This window comes from Mus pahari, chromosome 7, assembly GCF_900095145.1.
Source record: "Mus pahari chromosome 7, PAHARI_EIJ_v1.1, whole genome shotgun sequence".
Classification (NCBI taxonomy): domain Eukaryota; kingdom Metazoa; phylum Chordata; class Mammalia; order Rodentia; family Muridae; genus Mus; species Mus pahari.
This window is the reverse complement of record NC_034596.1, coordinates 96,450,170-96,476,627: the sequence shown is the minus strand read 5'-3', so window position 1 is coordinate 96,476,627 and position 26,458 is coordinate 96,450,170. Positions and strand designations below refer to the sequence as shown.

The 26,458-nt window shown below is 49.2% G+C and overlaps 1 protein-coding gene across 2 annotated transcripts in view; it reads right to left on the bottom strand.

The window, feature by feature from the left end:
- Slc24a4 (solute carrier family 24 member 4) overlaps positions 1-26,458 on the bottom strand; it is a 134,688-nt gene that overhangs the window by 17,660 nt on the left and 90,570 nt on the right. Inside the window, exons 6-12 of one of the 2 annotated variants that reach the window (XM_021202013.2) lie at positions 26,087-26,190; positions 25,269-25,343; positions 21,513-21,538; positions 19,783-19,836; positions 18,212-18,354; positions 13,810-13,979; positions 9,409-9,616 (exon numbers count right to left, since the gene is read on the bottom strand). In XM_021202013.2, coding sequence (XP_021057672.1) covers positions 9,409-9,616; positions 13,810-13,979; positions 18,212-18,354; positions 19,783-19,836; positions 21,513-21,538; positions 25,269-25,343; positions 26,087-26,190 — 780 coding nt within the window. The remainder of the gene's footprint in view (positions 1-9,408; positions 9,617-13,809; positions 13,980-18,211; positions 18,355-19,782; positions 19,837-21,512; positions 21,539-25,268; positions 25,344-26,086; positions 26,191-26,458) is intronic. The other variant, XM_021202014.2, reaches the window with a different exon arrangement.

The window sequence follows — 26,458 nt, the reverse complement described above, 5'->3', positions numbered from 1 at the left end:
ACACACACACACACACACACACACACACACACACACACACACACACACACACACAATTACAGGGTCCATAGTACCCCTATTTAACATTTTGAGAAACTGCTGGTGTGCTGTCTAAAGCAGCAACAACATTTACTCCTCTTTCAGCAATGTGCAAAGTACTTTTCTTCCATCTTTTGGATAATGCTGTTATCATCTTTCTTCTTTGACTTAGGTTACTTTAAGGGTGTAAAGTGGCATATCACTGTTCTTAGTTTTTAACACATGGTCTTGCCTTGTAGTCCAGGCTAGCTTTGAACTTGCAATCCTCCTACCTCAGTTTCCTGAGTGCTGGAATTACAGGCATGAGCCACCACATCTGGCCTCACTGTGCTTTGAATTAACACTTTCCTAACAACTAAGATGCTGAGTATCTTTTTAAGGCTTATTAGTCATTTGTACATCTTAGGAGAAATGTAACATCTATCCAGCCCCTTTGTCCACTTTCAGTCTTTCACTCACATGAAATGCCAGTGGTAGGTTCTCATGGCTATCAGCTTGAAGAGGTTTTGGTAAAAAAAAAAAAAAAAAAAAATTAATTAAGAAAGGATGTTGGGGACTGGAGAGATGGCCCATAGTTTAAGAGCACTGACTGCTTTTCCAGAGGTCCTGTGTTCATTTCCCAGCAACCACATGGTGGCTCACAACCCTCTTTAACAGGATCTGATGCCCTCTTCTGGTGTGTTTGAGGATAGCAACAGTGTAGTCACATACATAAAATAAATAAATAAATCTTTAAGAAAAAAAGGGATGTTGACCTTTCTATATTATATTGTCTAATATTACCCTGTCCCATATGTATGTGTGTTGCCTGAGTATATGTTGTGTGTTGTGATGTGTGTGTTCTGTGTCCTAATGTATGTATGTGTGTGTGTGTGTGTGTGTGTGTGTGTGTGTGTGTGTGTGTGTGGTGTGTGTGTGTGTGTGTGTGTGTGTGTGTGTGTGTGTGTGTGTGTGGTGTCTGTGTGTGCATGTGTATGGTGGTATTTGCTGTGATGTGTGTGTATATCAGGGTATATATGTATGTGGTATATCTGTGTGTTGTATGTGCTGTGTGTTGTGGTGTGCCCGTGTATATTTGTGTCTTATGGTACACTGTGTTGTATGTGTGCTTATGTGTGTACTGGGGATGAAACCTAAGACTTCAGCACACCAGGCAAACACTATACCACTGTACTATATTATGTTTCTTTTTACTTTTTATTTTGAGATAGCGTTTCCTGAGTTGCCTAGACTGGTCTTGAACTCTCACTGTACCCAGGCAGATCTTGAATTTGAGATCTTCCTGCCTCAACCTTCCAGCTAGTTGGGATTATAGACCTGTGTCATTAATATGTATTGATCCAAAGTGGAATCCCTGGGATAAATTCTAGTTGGTAAACTCTATTTTATAAAGTTAAACCATACCTCACAGTGGCTCATGAATTGCTAATGAAGCAGTGAAGTCATAAACAGAGCCTCCTCTTATTGGTGGCCTGAGCTGTGGGGAGGGAAGGAAATGCATGGGAGGAGCTAGTCCTGTCCAGGAGAGATTAATGGATGCTGTCTTGTCATTGTCCAACATTTATGTTGTGTCCCACATTTTATAGGCAGTGTTTGCAAATACCCTGCTTTCCATATCCCTTTTTGGAGATGGCTAACCTCCCTATTTCACAGGTCAGCAAACTGAGGTTAGGTGAAATTCAATGGCTTATTTAAGCACCTTAAGACAGCAGGAGACGGTGCCAGCTCTCCAGAGCTCCACCCTGCTCCCCTGTGCTATTTGCTTGCTTATCCTGAGTCTCACAATTCTGGAGCCCGTGGGAGTTCTGCTACCTCCTGGCTGGCAGGTACCAGCAGTCACGATCAGCACACCAGCAGTGCAGCTCATAGCTTTGGGTCCAATAGAAAAATCTTCTCTTAGCTCGAGAGACGGCTCGGCGGCTAAGAGGGCGTGCTGCTCTTTCAGAGGACCCATATTCAGTTCCTAGCACGCACATCGGGTGGCTCACACTGGGTGTAACTCCAGCTCCAGGGGATCTGTACTCATACGTGTACACACATACATAATTAAAAACAACAGATAATATTTTAAACGTTTTCCATTCCCTTAATCCTAGGGATAGACTTTACAATCAATACATTTTGTTATCTCTATGTCATTTTATGACATGGATGAATTTAGATTTCTCAATAAATTGTCTGTTTTCTGACAGCATTATAGCTTTGTAATCAACTGTAGTGTGAGGTGTGAATCACAGCCCTGATGTGTGCATAGCTATGTGGCCTTGGAATCACCCTCTCTTCATCTTGGTTTCTTTCTCTCTCTCTCTTTCTCTCTTTTTTTAGCTGAAAATTGGGAGAGCAAGAAGATTTTCCCATGACACATATGGATGCACTGAACGGGGATGGCACAGAGCAAGCACTGATTTGAGCTGTCATTCACCCCATTATCTTCTCCCTACAGGGTACCTCCTTTTCAAGCACTGCTTGGGCTTGTAAACTGATGGGTTTTGATCCTGAGGGCTCTAGAGGGTGAAAGAGGAGTCCAGTAGGTAGAGAGAGGTCTGTGGCTGAGGTTTGCAGGCGTGGGGGAAGATGGGAGAAATGGTGTGTGGGGAAACATTAATCATTGGCAAGGTCAGGGGTAGGCCCTGTTCAGTGTCAATACACAGGTAGATTGGCAGGGTGGTGAACAGGGACACCAAGGGCCCAGGAAGAGTGGTTCTGTGGCAGCAGACCCTGGGGCCCTTCCTGGGGGCCTGATGTTCCTCTAATGATGACGAGCAAGGATTATGTTTCTGGAGAGCCTAGCTGTGCTGCCTCTCAGAAACCAGTGTCCTCACGTGGAAGGGCAGCCCTGACCTGCACCTCTGTCAATGAAGAGGCCAGGGTCCCCTTATTTGGGCTTGCTCTCAGAGACCCCTGGACTCTCTGAGAGAAGCAAGCCTCATCTTCACCTGTGGGACGGTCCTGCCCACACTCTACCCACCTCCTCAAAGATCCCTCAGGCTGACTAAGGAAAGCTGGCCATTCAAATGCAGGCTCTGTCCCACTGAGGACCCAGGATGGGTTAAGTGGTGGATGTCCTGTCAGCAGAGAGCCTGGAGCTGACCAGCCACAGATCTAGCAACAGAGTTCCCTTTCCATTGCCGCTACCGCTACCGTTTTCACTGCAGCCAGCAGAGGAGTGCAGCCAGAAGCAACCGCTTACAGGCAGGCAGACCTGGGTGCCAGTCCCAACTGTGGCTCCTCTCCACCTATGTGGGGCTTCGCCAATCCCAGACTCCTCATTGGGAAACAAGAATCCACCAGCCCTTCCAACAGGGCCACTACAGAGTCAAACTTGAGATGCTCAGTGGATACTAGAGACCACTGGGTCTGAAGAAAGCCCCTGCTGTACAGCTAGACCCCCCCCCCCGACTCACTAGGCTCTGTGGGCCACCCAGGCTCCTCCTGCTTCAGGTCTAGGTTAAGAGCGATGGTGTTTCATTGCTTCTCCAATTTCACTGCGACAGAACTCTCAGGCACTGGAATACTGAAGTGGCCCTTAGCATCTCCCATGGCAACCTCCCCAGTCCCCCATCCCATGTCTGCAGAGGCTGTGAAGAAAGCAAAAGGCATCATCATCATCATCATCATCATCATCATCATCATCATCGTCATCATCATCCTTGGTCTGGCTTCCCAGCAGGTTCCACAATCTGAAAAGCAGAATTGAGAAGAGGTAGGCCCTCCCTATTTCTGTGGCTTTGGGTTTGTGAGCGAGGAGTGGGTCACAGGGGTGTTGAATTTGCCATAGCACTGAACACAGCCTCGAAAACTTGTTGTTGTTTTTAACAACATGAATTGGGCAAAGGGAGTTGTGTGGCTTCTGTCGCCAGCCCCAGGGAGAGATCAGGGCTCTGGGACACGTTTCCCTGAGTCAGAGTCCTGAGCATCCTAGCCAGTGCTACTCTGATGTGGCAGTTGGGATGGATCTTGGGATTTCCTGGAAATCCAACATGATGCCTGGGTGGGCCTGGTGGAGATTTCCCCTTGAGTAAGCTTCAGTTTCCCATTTTGAGTATAAGGGATCTAGTCTAAAACTTCCCAGTAATACTATTCAGAGGCTACTTGTGGCTCATTACACAGAACCAGAGAGCAATTGCTTTCAATGAGGGAAATCTGCTCACAGAGTCCAGCGGGACCCCATTCTGACAGCAGACTCTAGGCCTCCAGAACTGTGGGAGAAGAGACTCCTGTTGCTTATGGGGCCCCGTCTTAGGGTGTCTGGTTACAGCATTCCAGTTCAGAGATCCAAAGGAGCCCTGTTTCATGTGGCACCTGGTGTATGTCCCAGCAGGTGTTGGCTGACTTGATGGTGGGACAGGAAGGTCCCATCCTGGTATGTACAATATGTAGTGTGAGAGAGAAAGGTTTTATTTGTAGGGCCAGGTAGGCTTCCATGGACCAGCAGATCATAGGTACAAGCAGCTCCTATCTGGGGTCTTCCCCTGGCTAGGGCTCACGGTCACTGGCCCACTGTTTAGGGTAGAGCCGGGACTATAAACTCTGTTTACCCTGAGACAATGATTCTCCCCCTCCTTCCCTAGCCTCTGGGGGTCAGGGTGGGAAGAGAAAACCAGCACCAGGCAAGGCAGGCCAAGCTGTGAGGAAGCTTGGGCATTATTGTCTTAGCTTTTGGATGGCCAAGACAGGGCCTCTGCCCACTGTCTGAACAGATATAGTGAGGGATGGGGGGCATTTATAACAGGGGTGGCCAGCCCTTTGGCTCCCTTAAGCCACAGTGAGCAAAGTAGAGTTCTATTGGGCTATACATTAAGTTTCAGTCTGTCTAACCTAGAGCCCATTGGCTATGAGCACACACACACACAGACACACACACACACAGACACATGCACATGCGCACACACACAGACACATGCACACACACACACAGACACATGCACATGCACGCACACACACAGACACATGCACATGCGCGCACACACACAGACACATGCACATGCGCGCACACACACAGACACATGCACATGCGCGCACACACAGACACATGCACATGCGCNCACACACACAGACACATGCACATGCGCGCACACACACAGACACATGCACATGCGCACACACACAGACACATGCACATGCGCACACACACACAGACACATGCACATGCGCACATGCGCACACACACACACAGACACATGCACATGCGTGCACACACACAGACACATGCACATGTGCCCACACACAGACACATGCACATGTGCACACACACACAGACACATGCACATGCGCACACGCACACAGACACATGCACATGCGCGCACACACACACAGACACATGCACATGCGCACACACACAGACACATGTACATGCGCACACACACAGACACATGCACATGCACATGCACGCACACACACACAGACACATGCACATGCGCACACACACACAGACACACACGTCTAGACACATGCACATGCGCACACACACTTCATTTCGTTTTATGGTTATTCTGCAACACAATGCTATTATCTATAAAATCCATAACTGAGAACTGCCAAGTTAAAAAAAAAAAGCTTCAATGTTTTAGGTAGGTAGATTCTGTGATGGTTGCATTCATAGCTAGCCGGGGCTACACACAGATTGAACATGTATGATAGAAAACACGTCATGTGGTCATTGACCCATATTTGCCTTGCAAGCCTGGAAGTTCCCAGGGAACAGTGATCATTGCTTGCCCTGTCCCAGCTGCAGCCCTAAGGCCAGAATAGAGCCTGGTGCCCAGATGTTGCGTGACTAGGAAAACAATATCTGTAGCCCAGTACATGGCACGTAGCAGGTACTCAGGCTCTTTCCTTTCTTTGACTTTCAAAATGGCAGCAGAGCCAGGCCCACGGGAATTCTGTGGACTGGGACTTTTCTAGAACACTGCATGTGGTCCAGTGGATGAGTACAGCACACACTATGTGGATAAAACATGTTACAGGACACATGAGTTCTTCTGAGTGTCTACTGTGCATTAGATGGTACAAGGCCTGATGATGTTACCGTAGCACCGTAAGTAAGTGCCAGCACTGTACAGTGTGGATGCACATCCAATGGGACAGTGGATCAGACAAGTGAGGCACGATGGCGGGTCACTGTGCTAGCATGAGGCAGGGCTGAATTTCAAATCTAGGATTGAGGACTCCAGAGTTCACCCCAGCCTGCCCGAAACAACATAGACACATGGATATGGCTGATCGATCTCCCGAGTTCTTGATATGCCACATTGCTTGCCAGCTGACCCCAGGGACAGCGTTTTCCCCTTCCAAAGGTGCCTGTCCCTGGTTTTACTAAGGGGCACTGGTGGGGAAAGCGCTAGCCTCATGTACCTCCAAGGGCAGCTCAGAGCTATCACGGGCCCTAAGCCTGTGAAATCAGCAGAGCTGAACTGAAAGAAGACCAAGAAACCCCAGAACTGAGGTCATGGGTGTGGGATTTACTGGCTGTGAACCTCCACCTCCACCTCCCCTGGCTCAGGTCACTGTCCACACCTAGAGGGACAGCCACCACCTGGTACTGTTTCCATAGCTATTCTGTTCCCAGAGAGGAGGAAGAGACACTATGGTCTCCACGGGCAACCCTGTAAACACCTCTGAACACAAAGGAAGCCATCCCTGGATATGGGAAGCAGGCTGGTTCCTGAGCACGGAACTGAGGGGAACCTCAGGAAGCTCTTGTTCTTGGCTAGGTCAAGGCCACACACCCAAGGACATCCTGGAGCCAAGAGAGAAAGGGGGCCAACTACAGAGGAAGGTCACCAGCTCCCCAATGGGCTCTTGACGGGTTCACAAAGCAGCCACCCAGCAGGCAGCTGGGGCCTCCTTGAACTAGCTCCATCCTATGCAGTGACCCCACCCAGAGACCCCACAGCTACATCGCTGTGGGGCTCCAGATCTGGATGTAGGGAAGAGGGGCAGGTCCTAAGGGCTGTTCTACTTCTGTCCCATTCGAGGCTTGGAGAGAATGGAAACACGTCATCCTTCCATGGGGCTGCCCCTCTTTACAGATCGAGAACTGACTTTTATGTGTTTCCCCCACAGGTTCCTGGATGTTTCGGGACCAGGCTGCCAATGAAGAGGCCAGAGGGGAGTGGTAGATGGATTCACAGAGCTGTCTATACCCACCTGTCAGTGCATAGGTCACAAGGGACAGTCATCACAGATTCCAGTCTGCCTCTCTTGCTGTGGTCCTGCTTCAACCCCTCTACTCCCATCCCCCGACATTGGTTCTTTGATTACCATAGCCCTGTGCCCCCTGACTTAACCCCATAGACACAGGAGAGGAACAGGGCTAGCGGTGGGATGACACAGGGATGTAAAGGTGGCACTCCAGATGGAACCCAAGGTCCATGCCCCAGCCTCTTATAAACCTAGGGCCGATCCCAGTCTACCTGCCCTGGAGGTGTGTGCTGCTCTCTGAGGACCCTGCTCTATGGATATCCTCCTCCTCAGCGTGCTCTAAGGAGAACCTCACTACGGGGACCTTGGATCTGGAGAAGACCACACATCTCTTGGCTTTCAGGGTCCCAGATAACTCAGAAACAACTGCTACCAAATTAGTGTGGCTTTCACCCTGACCAGCCAACTGGGCTGAGCATACACAGTGTGGGTCCCATGGAGATGCAGGGAAGTTCACTGGTGGTACAGACACCACTTCCTTTGGGCCATCTGAATGGCAGAGGGGGCCTGGAAAGGCTGAACCTCAGGGCTAATCTCCCCAGAGATCTCAGTAAGGAAGCAGGTATCATTTTGGGGGTCTATCTTTGGTAGAAAAAGAAACGGTGCTTGATCAGAGCTAGCAATTCCTAATCCAGACAAATCCCTGGGCTGTTGGTACCAAAGATGTTTTCAGCTGCTTGGGTTCACTTACTGTGTAAGGCTGCCACAGAGGCTGGGCCCCAGAGAAGCAGGAACACATGTGCTCACCAGGCCCTGCTTGGGGCTTGAGCTAGTCCCTGAGTTTGAGGACAAGCCCTGGAGGTTTTCTAATCCAGAACTCTAGGGAAGTCTATGGTCCCAGGAGAGTCTGCATCCCCAGACACAGCTGCCCCAGGGCCCAGACTGGCAGGCCCAGACCAGCTACACAGACAGGGACTAAGCAGGGTGGGTGTTGAGTGAGATGTTAAGCACAGACTTTTTATTAGAAAAATATGAAGCTCTGGATTGGAAAGTTCTAGAATTCTGCTACCTCTTAGGAGGGTGGGCAGTAGGATAGAATGCTAAGGAATGGAGTCCAGTGCTTAAGACTCTGGGTCACACCGAGGACACCAGAGAGTTCATGGAAGGCTGAGGATGCACACAGAGTGGGCTCTGGAACCTCTCACAGACAAGCTCTTGAGTTCATTCACTCTGCAGCTTCCCAAATGGAAGTCAGTAGACAAAGATCCCACCCCCAAGGAACTGATAGTGGGAGGAGACACTCAAGATAAAAAATATATATGAAGCATTTATAAGGTGACGTGGAAGCCCACACTGATACTGTGACACTGGAACAGAGGTGACCGGGGAAGTCATATAGATAACTGAGGCAAGTATACTCCAGTGAAGGGAAGTGTGAAGGTACCAAGGTAGGAGTGTGTGGGGGTGGGGTGGGGGAGGGCGGTGTTTGAGGGATGGCATTGAGGAGGAGAGTGTAGCTGGAACAGAGGTTACAGGAGAAAGAAGAGCAGATACATTCAGTATGGACCCAGCAGTTAGGTGACCCTAAGCCTTTAGGAAAGACTCCAAGTGGGACAGGTGGATGCTTGAGGACCAGTGGCAGCTTGCGGTCTCATCTGGCTTATTTACGGGAGAAAGTACACCCAGTTGTGTCAAGTGACCTGCGGAAGAAGCAGTTACCACCTTAGAATATCCTGTCTGAAAGTAAGGTCGTGCACGTGTGCAAAATGTCCTGCACATGAAACTGAGAGTGTAAGAGTGTCCACGGAGGACTGCAGAGATGGCTCAGCAGGTGAATGTGCTTGCTATGCAAGCAGGAAGACCTAAGTTCGAATCTCCAGTTCCTACATGAAAAGCCAGATGCAGTTGTACGAGGCTGCAGGGACAGGATGCTCACTGGGGCTTGCTGGCCACCAGCCTAGTTCCAGGTTCAGTGACAGACCCTGTCGCAGAGGAATCAGATAGAGAGTGACCGCACAGGACACCCGATGCCATCTCCCATTGACCTCTGCCTCAATGCGATGGAACGCCTCCCTGCTCATCGGCTTATATCCTCGCCACTCGTGTCCATAAAAAACCGTATTACTTGTTGCTGTTTTCTATTGTAAGACTAAGCAGGGGCCCATAGCACTCATGTGTGGTCACAAGAAGTTACTGGTGCTAGGGGACCAGCACCCCCAGACTCACCGGGCATTGAGAAGGGTGACAGGAAGACTGTCTCTACTGACTCTGGCTCTGGGGGTGGTGGCTGTGGTGGCGGCTGCTGCTGCTCCTGGCCTTGCTGTGGGTCTTCAGGGTTCTCCACAGGAACATTTCCGTTCTCCATGTTCTCGTGTCTCCCGTTTTGCAGTGGCTTGCTGTTAACACCATTGGCTGAGTTGATCAACCTCTGTCGCTGTGGGGACAGGAGGCAAGACAGACACCAGGATGAGTGGCACAGAACCATGTGATGTCTTCTTTCTTGCCCATCTCCCCACTCTTAACCACACACATCAGTTGCCTCCTACCCTTGCCAACACTCACTGTAGTCAGTCCTTTCCACTTTAACCACTCTGGGTGTGTGCTAGTAGGGAATCCAGTTTCAGTCAGTGTTTCTCCAACAAACACTGCTGCCAAACATCTTCCTACTGGGTTGTTCATCAATGGACTGTCTCTCTGTATCTCATTCCATGCCCTGTGAATGCACTCTCCAAAGCCAGCATCTTCCACCAAAGCCATACCCTCCCCCCTATCCCTCTTGCCACAGCTAATGACAAAGAGCAGCTTTGGTGCCACCCCAGCCTGGCCAGTCTCACTTGCTCAGTCTGTGGTCTTCGTTGAGCACAGACCCAGACAGAAGGCATATTATATGAAATCAACAGAGGTGAGGATGTAGCCGAGCTGGCGGAGTACCGGCTAGCACGCATGTAGTCCTGGGTGATCCCTACACTGAATAAACCAGGTTTTGGTCGAAAATGCCTATAGCCCCAGAGCTTGGAGGGGGAAGGGGAAGGAAGTAGGATGTAAGTTCAAGGATTATGCCTGGCTACATAGTAACTTTGAGGCCAGTCTGCGCTTCACGTTCTCTACAACCATCTCAGCTCTTCACCTTGCTCCTGCTTGCCGTTTCAAGGGCATTCCACAGTAACATTCAAATTTTCCTACCACTTCAAGAGACTCAGGAAAGGAGCTGTGGCTTGAGTAATCTTCCATAATGTGGTGCCCAGCACCTATCCTGGTGGTCTCACAGGGGAGCCATTACCATTCATAATGGAGGCCCTTGCTCTGAAGAACTGCCGACACATAGGTTTGAGACAAAGACTCCTAAACCAGGAAAAGCAGTGTGTGTGTGTGTGTGTGTGTGTGTGTGTGTGTGTGTGTGTGTGTGTGTGTGTAAAACCATGTATGTGTCTGTGTGTTAGGGTGAGGGGTACTCTCAACTTACTCCCCCCACAGTCTTCAATATTTACTTAGTCCACCAGAAAGAGCGACGAGGCCTTTGTTTCATATTCAGGCCTACGCATGCAGCATTTGTCTAGTTAGCAGGGATTTAACTAAAAACCATCCATGAAATCCCAAACAAACAAAAAACAAATACAAGCAGACCTGTCTGTGTAGAGACAGAGTTATAAAGGCCATCACTCACAGCAGGTTGAACGAGTGGACTGGGGAGGGTTGCAGCTCTGGCTTTACAGCATCAACAGAGGAACACACCTTATCCCACACACATGCGAATAAGTAAAAATAAAAATAAGTCATCAAAAACGACTAAAGAAATGAGATGACAGTGTTGCATATTGTGCATCCAAGGGTGAGTGTGTGTTTACATGTGCATGTTCATGTGTACATGCAGATGAAGGTGTATGTATGCAGCACAAATGCTTAGGTATGCATGCAACAGGAGACCATTCATGTGGAAGACACTGGGTTAATATTAGGAGTTGTCTGCCATTTGTGCCGGGATTGCAAGCACAGGCCAACAGGTCTGGCTTTTAAAATGTGGGCTCTGAGGATTAGACTCAGGTCCTTGTGCTTGCAAGACAGGTACTTTACCAACAAAGCTATTTCCTAGGAGTGTCTCAAGAAACAAGTTTGAAACTGAGTGTTTTGTGTTTGCTTTTCCACTGTTCCCAGTCTATGATGACTGCCCCTAAAATTACTGCTCAGGCTAGGCACAATCCTCCAGTGCATGTGGATGGAGCATCCTGTCTAGGAACATTAGATTGAGGAACTGAAGCCAAGGAGATTGAGTGGCGGGTGTGAGATTTGAACTCAGTTCCTTTCTCCTGAGCCCAGCCTCGGTGGCTTCCAGGCTGCCTCACAGAGCAATGCTACCCCAGTAGCACAAAAAACATTTGTTGGTACTGACAGCCCATATTCACCAGCTCATCAAAACCTGGTACTCAGACCTGGTGTGGTACACATAGCTGTAAGCCCAGCCCCAAGCGAAGGCAGGAGGATTCAGGGTAGCCTGGACCCCACTGAGGACAAGACCAGTCTAAATGTCTCAAACAAACAACCTTGAATTCTCATGTGATAAAAGACACTACAAAGCCATCGCTCCCAATCTTTCAGAGTTATTTACCACTACTCCCCCAGCACCCTGTGGGTATTATTCTCATGCTTATGAAAAATGGGCAGGATTCCATAGAAATTTCTTGAGATAGATGTCACTAATATGGACCAGGATGATTTCAAACGCGGAAGGCATTTCCATTTCCCTGTCTTTTTGCATTTTCCTTGCAGGTGACACACTTAGCAGTAAATCAAAGCGTAAAGTGTTCCAGAGAGACAACCTTTAATCACTGGGGAATAACGCTTTTGCAGACATCCATGTGCTGGCTACTAAGTCCCACAGTCCCAGTCCTCTGGCCATGGCTTGCTTCTGAGAATGAGGCCAGCAAGTCCTAGAAAGCACTTAGAAAGCCAGGCCAGGGGACGGGCTAAGCTGCTGAGCACTGGACCATATCCTTGCAGTCTGGTTGAGCAATAGCCAACTTATGGCTACGTTTTCACACGAGCCGTCCAGAACAGCAGCTGTGAGGAGGAAAGTCTGCAGGAGCTATCTCCACTCACCAGGGTGATGGTTTGAAGGTGAAATGGCCCCATAGGCTCGCCTGTTTGAATGCTAGGTCCCGTTAGTGGAACTGTTTGGGAAGAATTAAGAGGTGTGGCCTTGTCACAGGAGACATGTCACTGTGGGTGGGCTTTGACCCCAAGAATGTAGAAGTCTTAAAGGAAAGTGCTGGGTGGGGGAACCTTGAGTTGTGTCTCCCCTAAGCTATCCAGTCCCCTGCTGTTTTAGGAGGGAATCTTCCTCTAGGAGCTTCTGCAACCCAGCTGCCTCCCGCTGTGCTGTGACATGTGTCCCACCCATAGCAAAGAATATACAAACTGTTTAAAAAGGTTAATAACTGTTTTAAAAGCCCACACCAGGCCCAGGCTCGCTCTGTCTCTGTTTTTCTGTCTCTCTTCCTTCCTCTCTCTCCCTGCAACTTGTGGATGAGATGTAAGCTCTCAGCTACTTCTGCAGCACCATGCCTGCCTGCCTGCTGCCATGTTCCCTGCCAGGATGATGGACTGACCCTTTGAAACTGGAAACAAGCCCCCAATTAAATGTTTCCTTTTATAAATTGCCATGGTCATGGAGAACGGTAATAGAACACTAAGACAACTGGCAATTCTTCAAGGGTCACAGTCCACAGAGAACAGGAATGTGTTCATGTTTGGTTCTTACTCTAATTAACACTGTGAAGAAAACCCCATACTGAAGGTTTCCATTCTCTAATTAGCTCAACTGTAGCGACTGACAAATACTGAAATACTTCAGGGGTGGGGTTCCTCTATTTTCTGCTTACAGGTCCCTGCCCTTCTGTCCTTCCATAACTGCAATACTAGAAAGTGTCCTAAGAGGATAGGGCTCATGGGAGAGCCAGACCCACCCAAGGCCACTCACTTTCTGTATAGCCAGTGTCTTAGTCAAGGTTTCTATTCCTGCACAAAACATCATGACCAAGAAGAAAGTTGGGGAGGAAAGGGTTTATTCAGCTTACACTTCCACATTGCTGTTCATTACCACAGGAAGTCAGGACTGGAACTCACACAGGGTAGGAACTTGTAGGCAGGAGTGGATGTAGTAGCCATGGAGGGTGCTGCTTACTGGCTTGCTCAGCTTGTTTTCTTATAGAATTACCAGTCCAAGGATGACACCACCCAAAATGGGCCCTCCCCCATTGATCACTAATTGAGAAAATGCCTTACAGGAAATGTCTCATAGAGGCATTTCCTCAAGGGAGGCTCCTTTCTCTGTGATACCTCCAGTTTGTGTCAAGTTGACACACAAAACCAGTCAGTACAGTCAGTGTGCCCAACATTTTAACTCTGCAATATGGTGGGTGTTGTCATCTATAAAGTTCATGCCTGAGAACTGTGCGATTGAATTACAAGAAAAAAATGCAAAACAAATAAACAAACAAAACAAAGCAAAGCAAAACAAAAAAATTATTTTAAGCAAGGTTAAAATTTCATGTTGGGTTGCATCCATAGCTACTCTCTACCCACATGCAATCTGTAGGCTACAGGTTGTACTCGTGTGCTGGGTTAACTTACTTCATTAATTATGATCCTGCTGGCCATCCGTAGTCGAGTCCTGGGCCCAAACTTGTTGGTGATCATGATGCGCAGGCCAGCCTCAGGGAAGGTGAACTTGGGAGGGCTGGAGCTGAGAATCTCATCCACCATAACCACGGGGGGTTTGCCATAGGGAGGTTTCTCCTTCACTGTAGAGCATACCCCACGATCAGTGTTGGCCCCTTGGAGGACACTGCCATAGTGATGGTGACTAACTTCCTGTCATGGCCAACATCTTAGGGCTATGTGCTTGGCAGGTGGCAGCTTCCCTGAGGTCAGAGACCTGGCTTCAGCTTCTCCCTTTAAAGTGTGGCTTACTTCTGGAATACCTGTGACTCCACAAGTTAGAACTAGCAGATAAACTGTTGCTGATGCACTGTGCCTGGCCTTTCCATGGTTGCTGCCTGACTCTCTGAGGTCTCTCTCCTCCAGGGTTCAGCCTTGGCTGGCTGCAAGGGTCTTTCAATGCCTTATCTAGGACTCTGGGACAGCTTACCTAGCCATAGACAGGTGTTTGCACCCACCCCTGATGACTGGAAAGGTCCACCCGACAGGTGGAGACAGGACCACCACCATCCTGGTTTTTAGAGACTCAGTAACACTTTCTAAGTCAATCAGGGTCTTCAGGAGTGGAAAATGCTGGGAAACAGAGCCCAGTATCATTCTAACTTTTTCCAGAACCCTTTGCTCTGCCTTGAAGTAAGCCATCCTCATTGCTGTGGGATGAGTGCTTCTGGCAAGTGGGGTGGCCAAACATTTGACTCCAGGCCCTAGACTAGACATCAAAGATCCAGCCTGTTCATCTGAGGTCATGCTGCTGTTGGGGCCCAGTGTTTTTGATGAACCCTGATACCCTCCAGGGTGCTTGGGTGCCTTTTCTTTTCCTTTGGGAGACAGAGCATCAGGTCCAGTCCCGGGCCAGTGTCTGCAGGAGCTTGGGACAGCACTGCAGGTGCTAGGGAAAGTCTAGTAACCAAACCACTCATGAACACAGCACCCTGAAACAGGCAGCATGTCCCCTCCAAGGGGCTAAGAAAACTGATATGGCTGTTCCCCCCCGCACCCAGCACCAGATACTATGGTGTTCTGCATGAAGAGCTGAGTGAGCAGATCCAAAGGGCAAACTCATGCGGAAGTTAGTGGTATAAAAACTTGCAAAATGCACAGCAAACAGCCCTCCCTGCCCCTGAAAACACACTCACATACACAACACCCCACACAGGCAGCAAGGCTCAGCAGACAGGAGGCGAGTGGGTTAGAATTGGCTGGGGGCCCCCCCGTGCACCTGTCCGAGGTGGACGCTAGCCTCCACAGAGGCCGGCGGTGTGCGGCTTGGGCTCATGGATTGTGTTTACTGCTTAAAAGCATGTGTTATGGCCAGGATGAGAGCAGATTACTTACAATTTAGAAGAAGAGTTAAGAACACAGAGGCCGGCACAGATGGCCACAGGTGGGTTAGCGTGCGGCGGCGGCAGAGTCTGGGGGCAGAGCTCTTGCTGGTGCCAGGGATGCCGGGGGATGGGGGTTACATGAAGGAGGGTGTTAGTAGCAGGTTCCTTCCACAGGGAGCCTCGATGCTGAGGGCTGCCAGAGGGAGGGGCACCCCAACCCCCTGCAGCAGGTGTGCCACACTCCGTTCTGTAGAACCAGCCTCACGACATGTGCCAACCGCATGGAGAAAGCCTGCGGGGACTGTGAGGCAGGAGCCATGACACCTGGCTCCCTTGTCCCCATCATGTCCAAGCTGAGAGTGCTAGGCCAGAGGAAAACTATAAGATGTTTTCCTGGCAATTCCATCTAAGGCCAGTATTAGCCCTCCCTTCTCTTTCCAAACCTAGGTTGTGTCCAATCCCAGGGCAGCTTGGAAGGGCCCCTTGGGAGATCTCTGAGCATGATCAGCTTCATCCAAGATGGCGGCTGGTGGCCAGGTAGACCTGGCTGTTAAGTTGTGAATAAGGCCACTGGAGAACCAATCAGGAGACTGAAGCAGTGGGCTGAGCTACCTGGTGTCTAAGGACATTTAGGTACAAAAGGGCTTCTCCCTGCTTCCTCTACAAAGAATCTGCATTTTCATCCTTGGATTTTATATGAGAAATGCAGGGTTGGGAAAGCAGGTCATGTCCTATTCACTCTTTCTAGAGGTCTGTGTGTGCCAGGCAAGCACCCTACCACTAAGCTACACCCCCAGCCTGAGGGACTCCTTGAAACAACAGCTGGCAACTCAGACATCTTGTACTGTGGTGTGGCTTGAGAGCCACCTGCCACAAGGAAGGGGGAAGAGAGTGACATTATTTCCCGTCATGGCAACAATGTTAGAAAGGCAAAGTGTATAATGTTCTGGTCATCCCAGTCCTGGGTGTCACTGTGACCTATCCGTCCTACTCTATTCAGGGGACATTACGTGGTAGCAAATTTTAAGTGGCCTCAGGGAGTATCTTCTGGGGACAGTAAAGACCAGATGCAGTCACTGAGACCACACCTCTAGGCAGAGACTTCTTCAAATCCAGAAACCAAGAACTGTGCCTCATTTATCCAACCCTCTGGGACCCTCTCCCTCCATGGCCTCTCCTGTAAACGTTTAAGAAGCAGTGTAGGAGACTCACTTCTCCCTCAGTCCCTGTGACCAGTCTTCCAACTTTCTAGGAGTTACTCTGGATTTAGCGATGGTGGGGAAGGTGGTGATAACTCATGGAGAACCCTTCTGCCACTGTGTATAAAAGCGATAAGAATACCACAGAGCTTCAGAGAAGGGCCATGTATACGGGCAGCTGGTGTGGTGGGCCTGCACTTCCTGGAAAGGTTAGAGTTGAGGATCCTCTTATATGTGAGGAGTGCCTCTCACAGGGCACCAGGGTTGGGCATCCATTGGCAGCCTCAGGACAGGAGGCAACTCTTGTGCAGTGCATCAGGAAGTGGGCACATCCTGATTTTCCAATCAGATCTTTCTTCTTTGCCATCAAGGTTCAACGGAGCTTCCAGTAAGTACCACATACATGCTGAGGAGGGCGGCCTCTATCCGCTCAGACGGTGGGACTTGCGATGGGCCCCTCAGAACCCTGTGACTATGGAGGTTGGAATCCCAAACTCTGGCCAGTGTTAGAGCCTCCCCGTTGTGCAGGTTGTTCTACAACCTGCTCTCTGTGACACATTGCTGGGCTGAAACACTTGTAACACCGTCATCCCCATGATCTGAGCTTCATTGGCCATCCCTCATTGGTGAGCCTCCAGTGACTAGAGTGGGCTCCTCTGAACTGGGACCTCTCTCCCACTCCATGTGCCTCTTCCTTTCATGTAGAAAGGGGTACCACTCAGTGGAGCATCTGTGACAAATACCTTCTTCTTGGGAATAGCCAAGACAGGACAGAAGACATTTGTGCAAAATGCGCTCTAGAGGAAACTTCTGTCTTGCTCTGCCCAGGACAGAGGTGTAGAGAGGTTCCTTAGCTGCCACCACAGGCAAGGAGAACCCGAGCCTACCCACTCCTGATACCACAAGGAAGTTAAAGACCCCTACAAAACACTGAGTCTTGCCTGGGGCACTGAGGAACAAGGGTGGGTGATGCCCAGGGTGGATCAAGGAAGCCATGTAGCCCTGAACTTCCATTTCCTATCACAAATACCTACCACTCAGGCTTTAATGCTGCTCTGGGTGGGGCAGCTGTCCCATGGCAGGGGGTGTTATTTGACAACTGGCTGGATTTTTAAGAATTGAGGGTATATCCAGGGAAGTAGTTCTCAGATCAAGTCAATCCCAAGGCTGAGAGCAAGAAGATAGGGCCCGGAGGCCCCCAGTTCCCAGAGGAGCTAGGAAATGAAGGTGGTTCATTGGATTGGGCCTCCAAGCAGGCCTCTGGGTTGGGCTGGGTTGCCTGTGAAGCTCTGAGGATGGTTTTCCCAGGCTTTGGTGTCCCTCCTGGCAAGGGTTCACAGCCTAGGAGGGGAGAGTTTCCGGGATGGATTTCTCAAGGATAGAGCCTGGTACTGGAGAGGCACAGAGAGGCCTAGACTCTGTCACTTCAGCTTCCTGTTTGGGGCTCTTCTCTTGGGCGGAGACAACACTGTATCTCTAAAGGCAACCAAGCTTCCCACCTGCCCCTGGAAGAATGAATTTTTTTTTCTAGGATGAAATTCATGTTCTTTGTCTTGTTTTTAGGGGACTTTCTCTTTTATCCTTTCTCATCCAAGGGAATGTCAATCTGATCAACATCTCAAATGTGGGTCTTCTCCCCTCATCTGGGGTGTATGTGTAGTGCATGTGGTGTATGTGTGGTGTATGTGTCGTGTGTGTGTGTGTGTGTGTGTGCGTGTGTGGTGTGTGGTGAGTGGTGTGTGTGTGTGGGTCTTCCACAAGGGTCCACAGCTCCTGTCTGCTCAGCCTTACCTTGCCCCAGCAATGGCACAGAAGGGTCGTCATAGCTACCATCATAAAGGTCATTACCATCTTCCAGCTCGTTGCTGACTGGGTTACCATTTGCAATGCTTTTTTGTTTGGTTGTGAAAAATGTCTGCATCTTCATATTGTACCTGTGAGTCAGGTAAGGCAGGAGGTTAGAGCAGGGGAGGAGGAGGGAGTCCCATCCTCCCAGGTGGGTGGGGCACCAGTCAACATGGCACTGGACATGAAGGATAGCCAGGGAGGCTCTCTAACTGAGCTGGAGGGGTTTCTTGGTGAGAATACTGGAATCTCGTACAGTCTGCAGCACTTGCTTCTACTGAGCTCAGAATGTCCTCCTGGGGGTGTCAGAGGCCCCACAGACAATGTGCTTAATGCTCCTTACAAGCGCATCCTAATAAAGGTAAGTCAGTGCAACCATCAGGGCAGGCTCAAAGGAGGCAGCACTGCCATGCTTCCCTCTCCAGGAAGCAACTGTTTCTCAAGCGGGACCATCTACCTCCCATGTCACTCCTGGCCGGCACAGCCATCCCCTGAGAGAAGAGAGTGACTCTCCATCTCTAAGTCTCTCTGCTGGCTGTTCACTAAGAAGAAGGACAGTCACTGGTGAATTCTCTTGCTGGACACTTTAATCTCCCACTTTGTGAAATATTTATATAATATGTTTTATGTAAAGGTGAGGACTCTCATAGCACCCATGGAGCTGTCCTTCATTTTAATTTCGCAGGAGAAGAGAAGCTCTGGCGAGGTTGATGGTACTTATTACACAACCACCATTAGTATTTCCCAGCTCTTCCATCATCCCAACAGCGAGGTGGTACTCACTCATGCCTCTCTCTGACCTCGTATCCATGAGTCTCCATGAACTTGACTCTTCTAGATACCACTCGACCACTGGCTCCTATATTATTTGGCCTTTTGGGAATGGTTGCTTCTATTTGGTGAGCTTTGTAAGGTTCATCTGTGCTGAATCACGTGTTAGAACGTCACCTTTGCAACTGTCTAGTCTTCTTCACGGGCAGCTTTAAGGCGGTTTAGACCCAGGCAGCTTCCCAAGTAGCTCAACGTTTCCCAACCCAGAACACAGTGCTTATACCCCAAGAGTTATGTGTGGGGTCCTGCTGCTGGGATTGGCGGTGGTCCCAACACGTGGCAGCTAATGAAGCCTGCAGCAGGGCTTATGCTGCTGAGCCTTTTGAGAATGGTACTGAGTTACTAGACTCATTGAAACAGCAGAAGAGTGGTTACCCCGAGGCAGGGGAGTCACCCAGAATAGGGAGGGATATAGGTCCTTGCAGGAGAATCATTTTGAGAGGGTAGTATCTAACGACCCTATATCAGCCACCCAGCATTGTCCCCTACCCTGAGGATGGACAACACCAGTGCCTGAGCCAGGTCCCCACTCTGAATGCCCCTGAATGGTGTTCATAGAGAATGAAGGCTGCCTCGAAGGAACCAGAAGACGAGATGGAGGATATTCCCTATTCTGACCAACGACATGAGTAGGGTATGGAGGGAAGGGAACCTCTAGGTCTCAAAGAAAGGGTGAGGTCACTTACTTCATGATAAGAATATAAAACACGTACAGGATGATGAGCACCAGGCCTTCCCACCTTGGAGAGAGAGAGAGAGAGAGAGAGAGAGAGAGAGAGAGAGAGAGAGAGAGAGAGGATATGGTTAGAAGGCAGGAGGCCATGGTGCCCACAGGTTCCGGCTGAGTGGTCAAAGTGGGGCAGCCTCACTTTCCCATCCCTGGGATTCAGGTTGGACACCATATGGCTGATCTATGACCGAGAGACCTCTTGGTAACTGAGAGAAGGCTGAGTCTGGATCTTCTCATTTACAGGGGTTGACATGAATCAGGAGAGCCCCACCCCCAGCTATTTCCCAGATGGAAAATTCCATGGCCTTTGCCCCCGAGAGAACCTGGGCCCATTCAAGAGTCTGGTCAGCGACTAGAGAGGCTATGGGGGCAGGCAGGAAGCAGCCCAATCCCTGGGCACGGGGCATGGTGATGGCACAGACACCTCTGGGACCATCCACAAGGCATAGCCCAAACCCACAAGCTATGTGTGCAGGGAGTAGGTTGTACCTGTGATGGCAAACTTGAGAAGCCAGTGTTTTTGCTGCTTCTCTGACAATGTGCTAAAGCCTCTGCAGGCTGGGCATGGCCAATCATGTTGGGAGCCTTTCCTTCCCTACCCATCCACAGCTGAAGAAAATGAGGCCAGGAGTGGACTTTCACCAGGATTCTCTGGGTAACAGGCATTCAATTACTCCTGTCAAGCAATGGCTGCTCTCAGCAGTCATTTAGTGAACTCTCAGAAGCTGTCTCCTTTAGGATGCAGACTCTGGACTGTGCCAATCACCAGGTACAGCACATGAACCGAGATGCTAACACACCCATGAGGTCAGAGGGAAGAACCAACAACTTGTTCCTCAGAAGTTCATAGTTTATGACTCTCAATTAAGAAACTCGGTTCCTGTTCAGCATCACAGAGATGAGCCCTTGTAATTTCTTATAACATTATTTTATAATTTTTCCTGGTTTTGATGTGTATGCATGTGGCCTATGTATATATGCATGTGCCTATGTGCATACAAATGCACAGCCACATGTATGTGATGTAAGGCCAGAGGTTGGTACTGGGTGGTTTCCTTAATCATTCACCTTATTTTTAAGGCAGTTTTTTTTTTCTTCTGAAACTAGAGTTCGTCCACAGCAGAGAGGCCCCAGGGATCTGTCTCTGCCACTCCAGTGCTGGGCTCAAGATGCGTACCACCATGCCTGTCTTTTTATGTGGGTGCTGGGGATCTGAGCTCAGGTCCTCATTGCTTGTGAGACAGGCATTTTCCAGCTCCTTGATTTTCGTAGTCAGATCTTTAAGTTTGATTCCTCTACAGTCATGAGGGAGTGTATGTGTTCTGCATGTCATATCTTTGTCTCAGTGGCATCTGAGACCCTACCCCTCACTCACTGCCTCGCCAGGACACCTCTGTCCTGACACAGGCCCACGACCAGGCCCAGTCTCACTCTTGCTTATCTTTGTGTAAAGTCTGCTTGATCCCATGTGTTTACTTTGATGTGTATCTTGATAGCAGGCAGGGCAGAAGCCTTGGGGGACACAATTGTCACTCTAATAGGACAAAGGCAAGGCTGCTTAGAATGATGACATTCCCATAGGCTAGCGAATCTATGTTTGCAAAAATAAATCTGAAAATGATTCAGTAACCCAACGTACACAGGTACTGGCAATCAGCAACAATAAAATAAAAGTTAAAAACTCACCACACAATTTCCTCATCGTATATGAACTAGAAAGCAAAGAGAACAGAGGGATACACTTATTATAAGGGAAGAAAAGTGCAGACTCCAGGGCACCTGGATCTATCACACCCTGGCCTTGTGAAAGGCTTTGATCTCTGCATTTCCCAGTTTCTCAACCGTGGAGGCTGACCATTCCTTAGTATGAACCTAGGGAAGTTGGGCTGTAGCACATGCTTCCTGCCTGCTGGCTCAATGTGGTCATCCCATTAGAGATGGCCCATGTTTTATTATAGTTCAGGTAGTTGCTGCGGTAGAGCTGGTAGGAGCTTCCCCTGTTACTAGAACAGAGTTGCTAAAATTCAAGAGAATACAGACAGCAAAGATGCAGCTATACACCTGTTCCTATATGGATGTTACATGTGTGTGTGTGGCATAGGGCTAGTTTTCTTAAAAACAAAGAGAAACCCCCTTTTGGATTCCAAAGGTGGAGGATCCAGCTGTATAAATGAAGACAGAGTGTGATGTGTAGATGGGGTAAGGGATCAAGGGACAGTGATAGAATTCAGCACACAGGTTATCGTGTCAACTTGCCCAAATTAAGGGGCACCCAGATAGTTTGCAGAATATTATTGCTGGTGTGTCTGTGAGGGTGTTCATGGAAGGGACTGGCATTTAAACCGGTGGACTGAGAAAGGAAGATCCACACTTACTCGAGATGGGTGGGCACCACTGAACTAGCAGAAGACTCAACAAAAAGGCCACCAAATGGTAAATATGACCCCATTCCTTCTCCTTCTAGGTTCTCCAGCCTTTTAACTCTACAACTTAAGCCAGTGGTGCCACTGTTGCTCAAGGTTTTGGCCTAACAATGGGTGATTATGTTACTGAGTTCCCTGGGTTTCCAGCTTGCAGGTCACATGATCAAAGATCACTTGAGCCCATTTTTCCAATACATCTCCACCTATCCATTCATCCATCCATCCATTCATCCATCCATCCACCCATCCATCCATCCATCCATTCATCCATCCATCCATCCATCCATCCACTTACACATCCATCCATCCATCCATCCATCCATCCATCCATCCATCCATCCATTCATCCATCCATCCACTTACACATTCATCCATCCATCCATCCATCCACCCATCCATCCATCCATCCATCCATCCATCCATTCATCCATCCACTTACACATCCATCCATCCATCCATCCATCCATCCATCCATCCATCCATCCACTTACACATTCATCCATCCATCCATCCATCCATCCATCCATCCATCCATCTACCCATTCATCTATCCGTTCATCTTTTCATCTACCTATCACTTGATCTATCTGTCTCTTATTGGTTCTTTTTTTTCTACACAACTTTAATTAACATGCCTCACATCCAGCATCTTTGGGACCAGACACAAATGAAGGATGCTCTGTGGTCAAGGGAAGAGATAGACTCCACAGTCCAGTGTAGGAGGAGGTGGCAAGGCTGCTCCCACCAACCTGACCATGGAAACAAAGGGTCCCTAGATAAGGTACCAGAAGAGGCAGGGGAGGGGGAAGCTACTGTGTGGGCTTGGGTCTCCTGTCTGTCACAGTGGGCTACACACAGGCTCTGCTTTAGGAAGCCACTTCACGCTTCGTAGCCAGGGCATCAATGGGAGCCTTTTGGACTCAAGGCTCTGAGGAAGGGCACTCAACAGAGGGAGAGAGAGAGAATCTGAGAGGCTTTTCCAGGGACATTTTTAGCTTATACAGCCCAAAGGAGGGTTACAGGCATTTACAGGCAATGACAGCAGGGATGGGAGAAGACATGAAGACAGTTCTACACTGTGAAGTTTTATCACACTTGGGATGAAAAGTATATAATAGATAATGGAAATATAAAATATGTAATAAGTATGTAGGCAACAGAAAAACAGTGACCTTGGCTTTAACTCTATCATATAAATCCAAGTGTTTAATGTGAATATTTAATTCACAACCAGGGAAATTCACCCTTTTGAATATTGAAGAATGTTCCTTGGTCATTTAGAGTTCTATAAGGAATCACTCCCTCTCTGGGAGATGACATCACAGTCAGGGGAAGGAGAACCACCCCTTGGTTAGGTTAAGCCACAAATAGTGGCACCAGTCTGCATTTGCAGCGGGAGTAAGGGGGGCTGAGAGAGTTTCTGAGCAGGCAACAGATGACATCATTAGATATTCCAGTGACTTTCTGCCAAAATTATTACCAAGAGAACGTCAGTCTTTTACGAACTGTTTTTATTGCCCATTTATGGTATATTTTGGGTACTGTGGATTTATCTTTTGAAATTTCACATAGGTATCTTGTTTCTCCTATTGATGTCATTTGCTGAGCATGGTGGGAAGTTTCTGAGCTGCCCTCAGAAATCCCACTGATAACTGTGCTTCATATCACACTCCTTCTGGACACTGTGGCGACCTGCTGATTGGCCCCTGGCCATTTCCAAGGTAGAGGTCACACAGCCTTTTGTAACCTGGTCTTCCTACCTCCTCACCTTTGTTGAGAGGGCAGGAGCATTGCAAACTTCAACTGTGGCACGGTGGCCCGCTAGGCCTGGAGGTAAGCTGACAGGCACATGAGTGCTCCTGGAGAAGATGCTCACCTGACCGTGTATGATGACCCGAGACTTTTCTCTTCCCAGCTCAGCCACCTCAGGTGTATCACCCCAAGGTTCAGTGCTTGCTGCCTTAAGCTGTTAGGTTTGGGCATTTTTTTTTTCAAGACAACATCTCACTATAATAGCCAAGACTGGCCCGGGACGAATGTTCCTCTTATGATACCTCTGACCCTTGACTGTGGGTGTGCCCCACCACGCTTAGCTTTGGGGGAACTTCATTACGAAGCAGTAGATAATCAGTGTAAGGGTAGTCATACCCCTGCAATTGGAAAGATAGAAAACTGTCACACATTTTCTTGAAATTCGGCATACCACAGGCCCTTATGCACCAGTGTAAGGATCAAAACTGCTCCCCTGGGGTCAGTACTCACCAGACAGTGCTTCACTGCGTGGGCCACGATGCCACCCAGACCATGAGGCCTGAGAGCTTTGAGCTGACCCTCTCCTGCTATGCAGGACAGAGAACCCAGAAACTTGCTGCTTGTACTTACTTTGTTGCATTGAATACAGGCCCTCCTTGCACCTGCAAGGCTAGCACCTGACCACTGGGCTGCACCTGCAAGGCTAGCACCTGACCACTGGGCTGCACCTGCAAGGCTAGCATCTGACCACTGGGCTGCACCTGCTAGGCTAGCACCTGGCCACTGAGCTGCACCTGAACGTTTTTATATTTTAATTTTGAGATACGGTCGCCCCAAGTTGCCCAGGTTGGTTGTGATCACAATCCTCTAGCCACAGTCTTCTGAGCATCTAGAGTTATCTCCCAGCTTCAAACTTGCTTCCTTTGAGTAGGTCTGTCTCAATGAGTGGGTGGGTCTCAATGTAGACTTGGGAGAGCCTCATGTGAGTATATGTTTGAACTTCCCCAACAGTTTTTGTTTTGTCTGAAGCTTTTAATCATTAAAATAGTCCTGGTTTTAGTCTCCTTGTGAGGAACCAAGGATGAGGTCTTTAGAAAGGTCATAGTGTGGGTAGAGGTGTGAGGGGCCAATGTGAACACAGACAGATAGAGAAACACACCCCACTGTTGGTACTGTGACCTCCCTGGTCATAAGGACAGACAGGCAGGTACCCATCCCCTCACAGGGTCCTGACCCACCCGACACTTGGGTGTGAGGGGTGACTCACCGCAATGAGCACAATGACAGAGAGCGTGTAGTACACAGAGTCACGGCACACAGCCCACCACGTCAACCGCACCACCTGCCATGTCAGAGAGAAGTCGTCAGCTGCTATTGCCAAGGCTGGGAATGGGGCCAGCTTCCCGGAGAACAGAAAGACGGGCCTCAGGATGCCTCCCTGGATACTTCTAGCTCTTGGCTACCATTGGTGAAGATGACAGAACCCAGTAAAGTTCTCAGGGGTGTAGGAGACCAGAAACTGGCCTACTCCTCTGGAGTGGTGGCCAGGCACATTTCATGGCAAGAGTTGGCATTAAGGTAGAGTTCAGAAGCAGTGCCATGTCTCATCAGCTGCCTATCTCTGTTGTCCCGAGGAAGAGGTAGGTCTTGGCCATCCTCCTCCGTGAGACAAGCCTAAGACTATGGTCTCATGTAAAATGGAGTCTGATCACAGCTAGCCTTGTGCCTGCAGAGGAGGTGAGCGGCCTAGGTAGCTGCAAGCCCTCACTCCAACCAGGGTCCAGGAAGGCCCTTCTTAAATAGCTGTTGCTGTTGAGTGAATGCCCACCCATAAACTGGTCAGGACCACCACCATGACTCCAGCTTCTCAGGCTCTCACACTGAAGGACAGGAAGGAGTGTCATGGCTACTTCACAGGGGAGGCCATGGGTCTAGAGGAGAACATAGATATTCTCCAAGCCACAGAGAGTGACATAACCAGCCTCATTAGGGTGTTGCCATTGTCACCCCAACCATTCTGGAGAAGCTCACTCCCATCCTACAGGATACTGATCAGATAGGCAGAGAAAAAAAAAATCCACTGACCTGTCCAGCAAAGAGTCCACATACTCCAATGATACATAGGATGTTGAACACAGCAGAGCCCACAATCGTTCCTACACCGACATCTCCATGGGTGATGAACACACCTGGAATAAGAAAGACATGATGGCAGAGCCAGACAGAGTGGAGCCCTGGGGACCAGTTCCTTCCATGCATTTATCAAATTAAATGTTTCATTGTCACCATCACTATCAGTATGGTGTGTGTGCTTATGCATGTGTGTGCATGTGCGTGCATCTCTCTCTCTCTCTCTCTCTCTCTCTCTCTCTCTCTCTCTCTCTCTCTCTGTGTGTGTGTGTGATAGCATCTGTCAGAGGACAGCTTTCAGTAGTGGGTTCTCTCCCTGGGTACGAG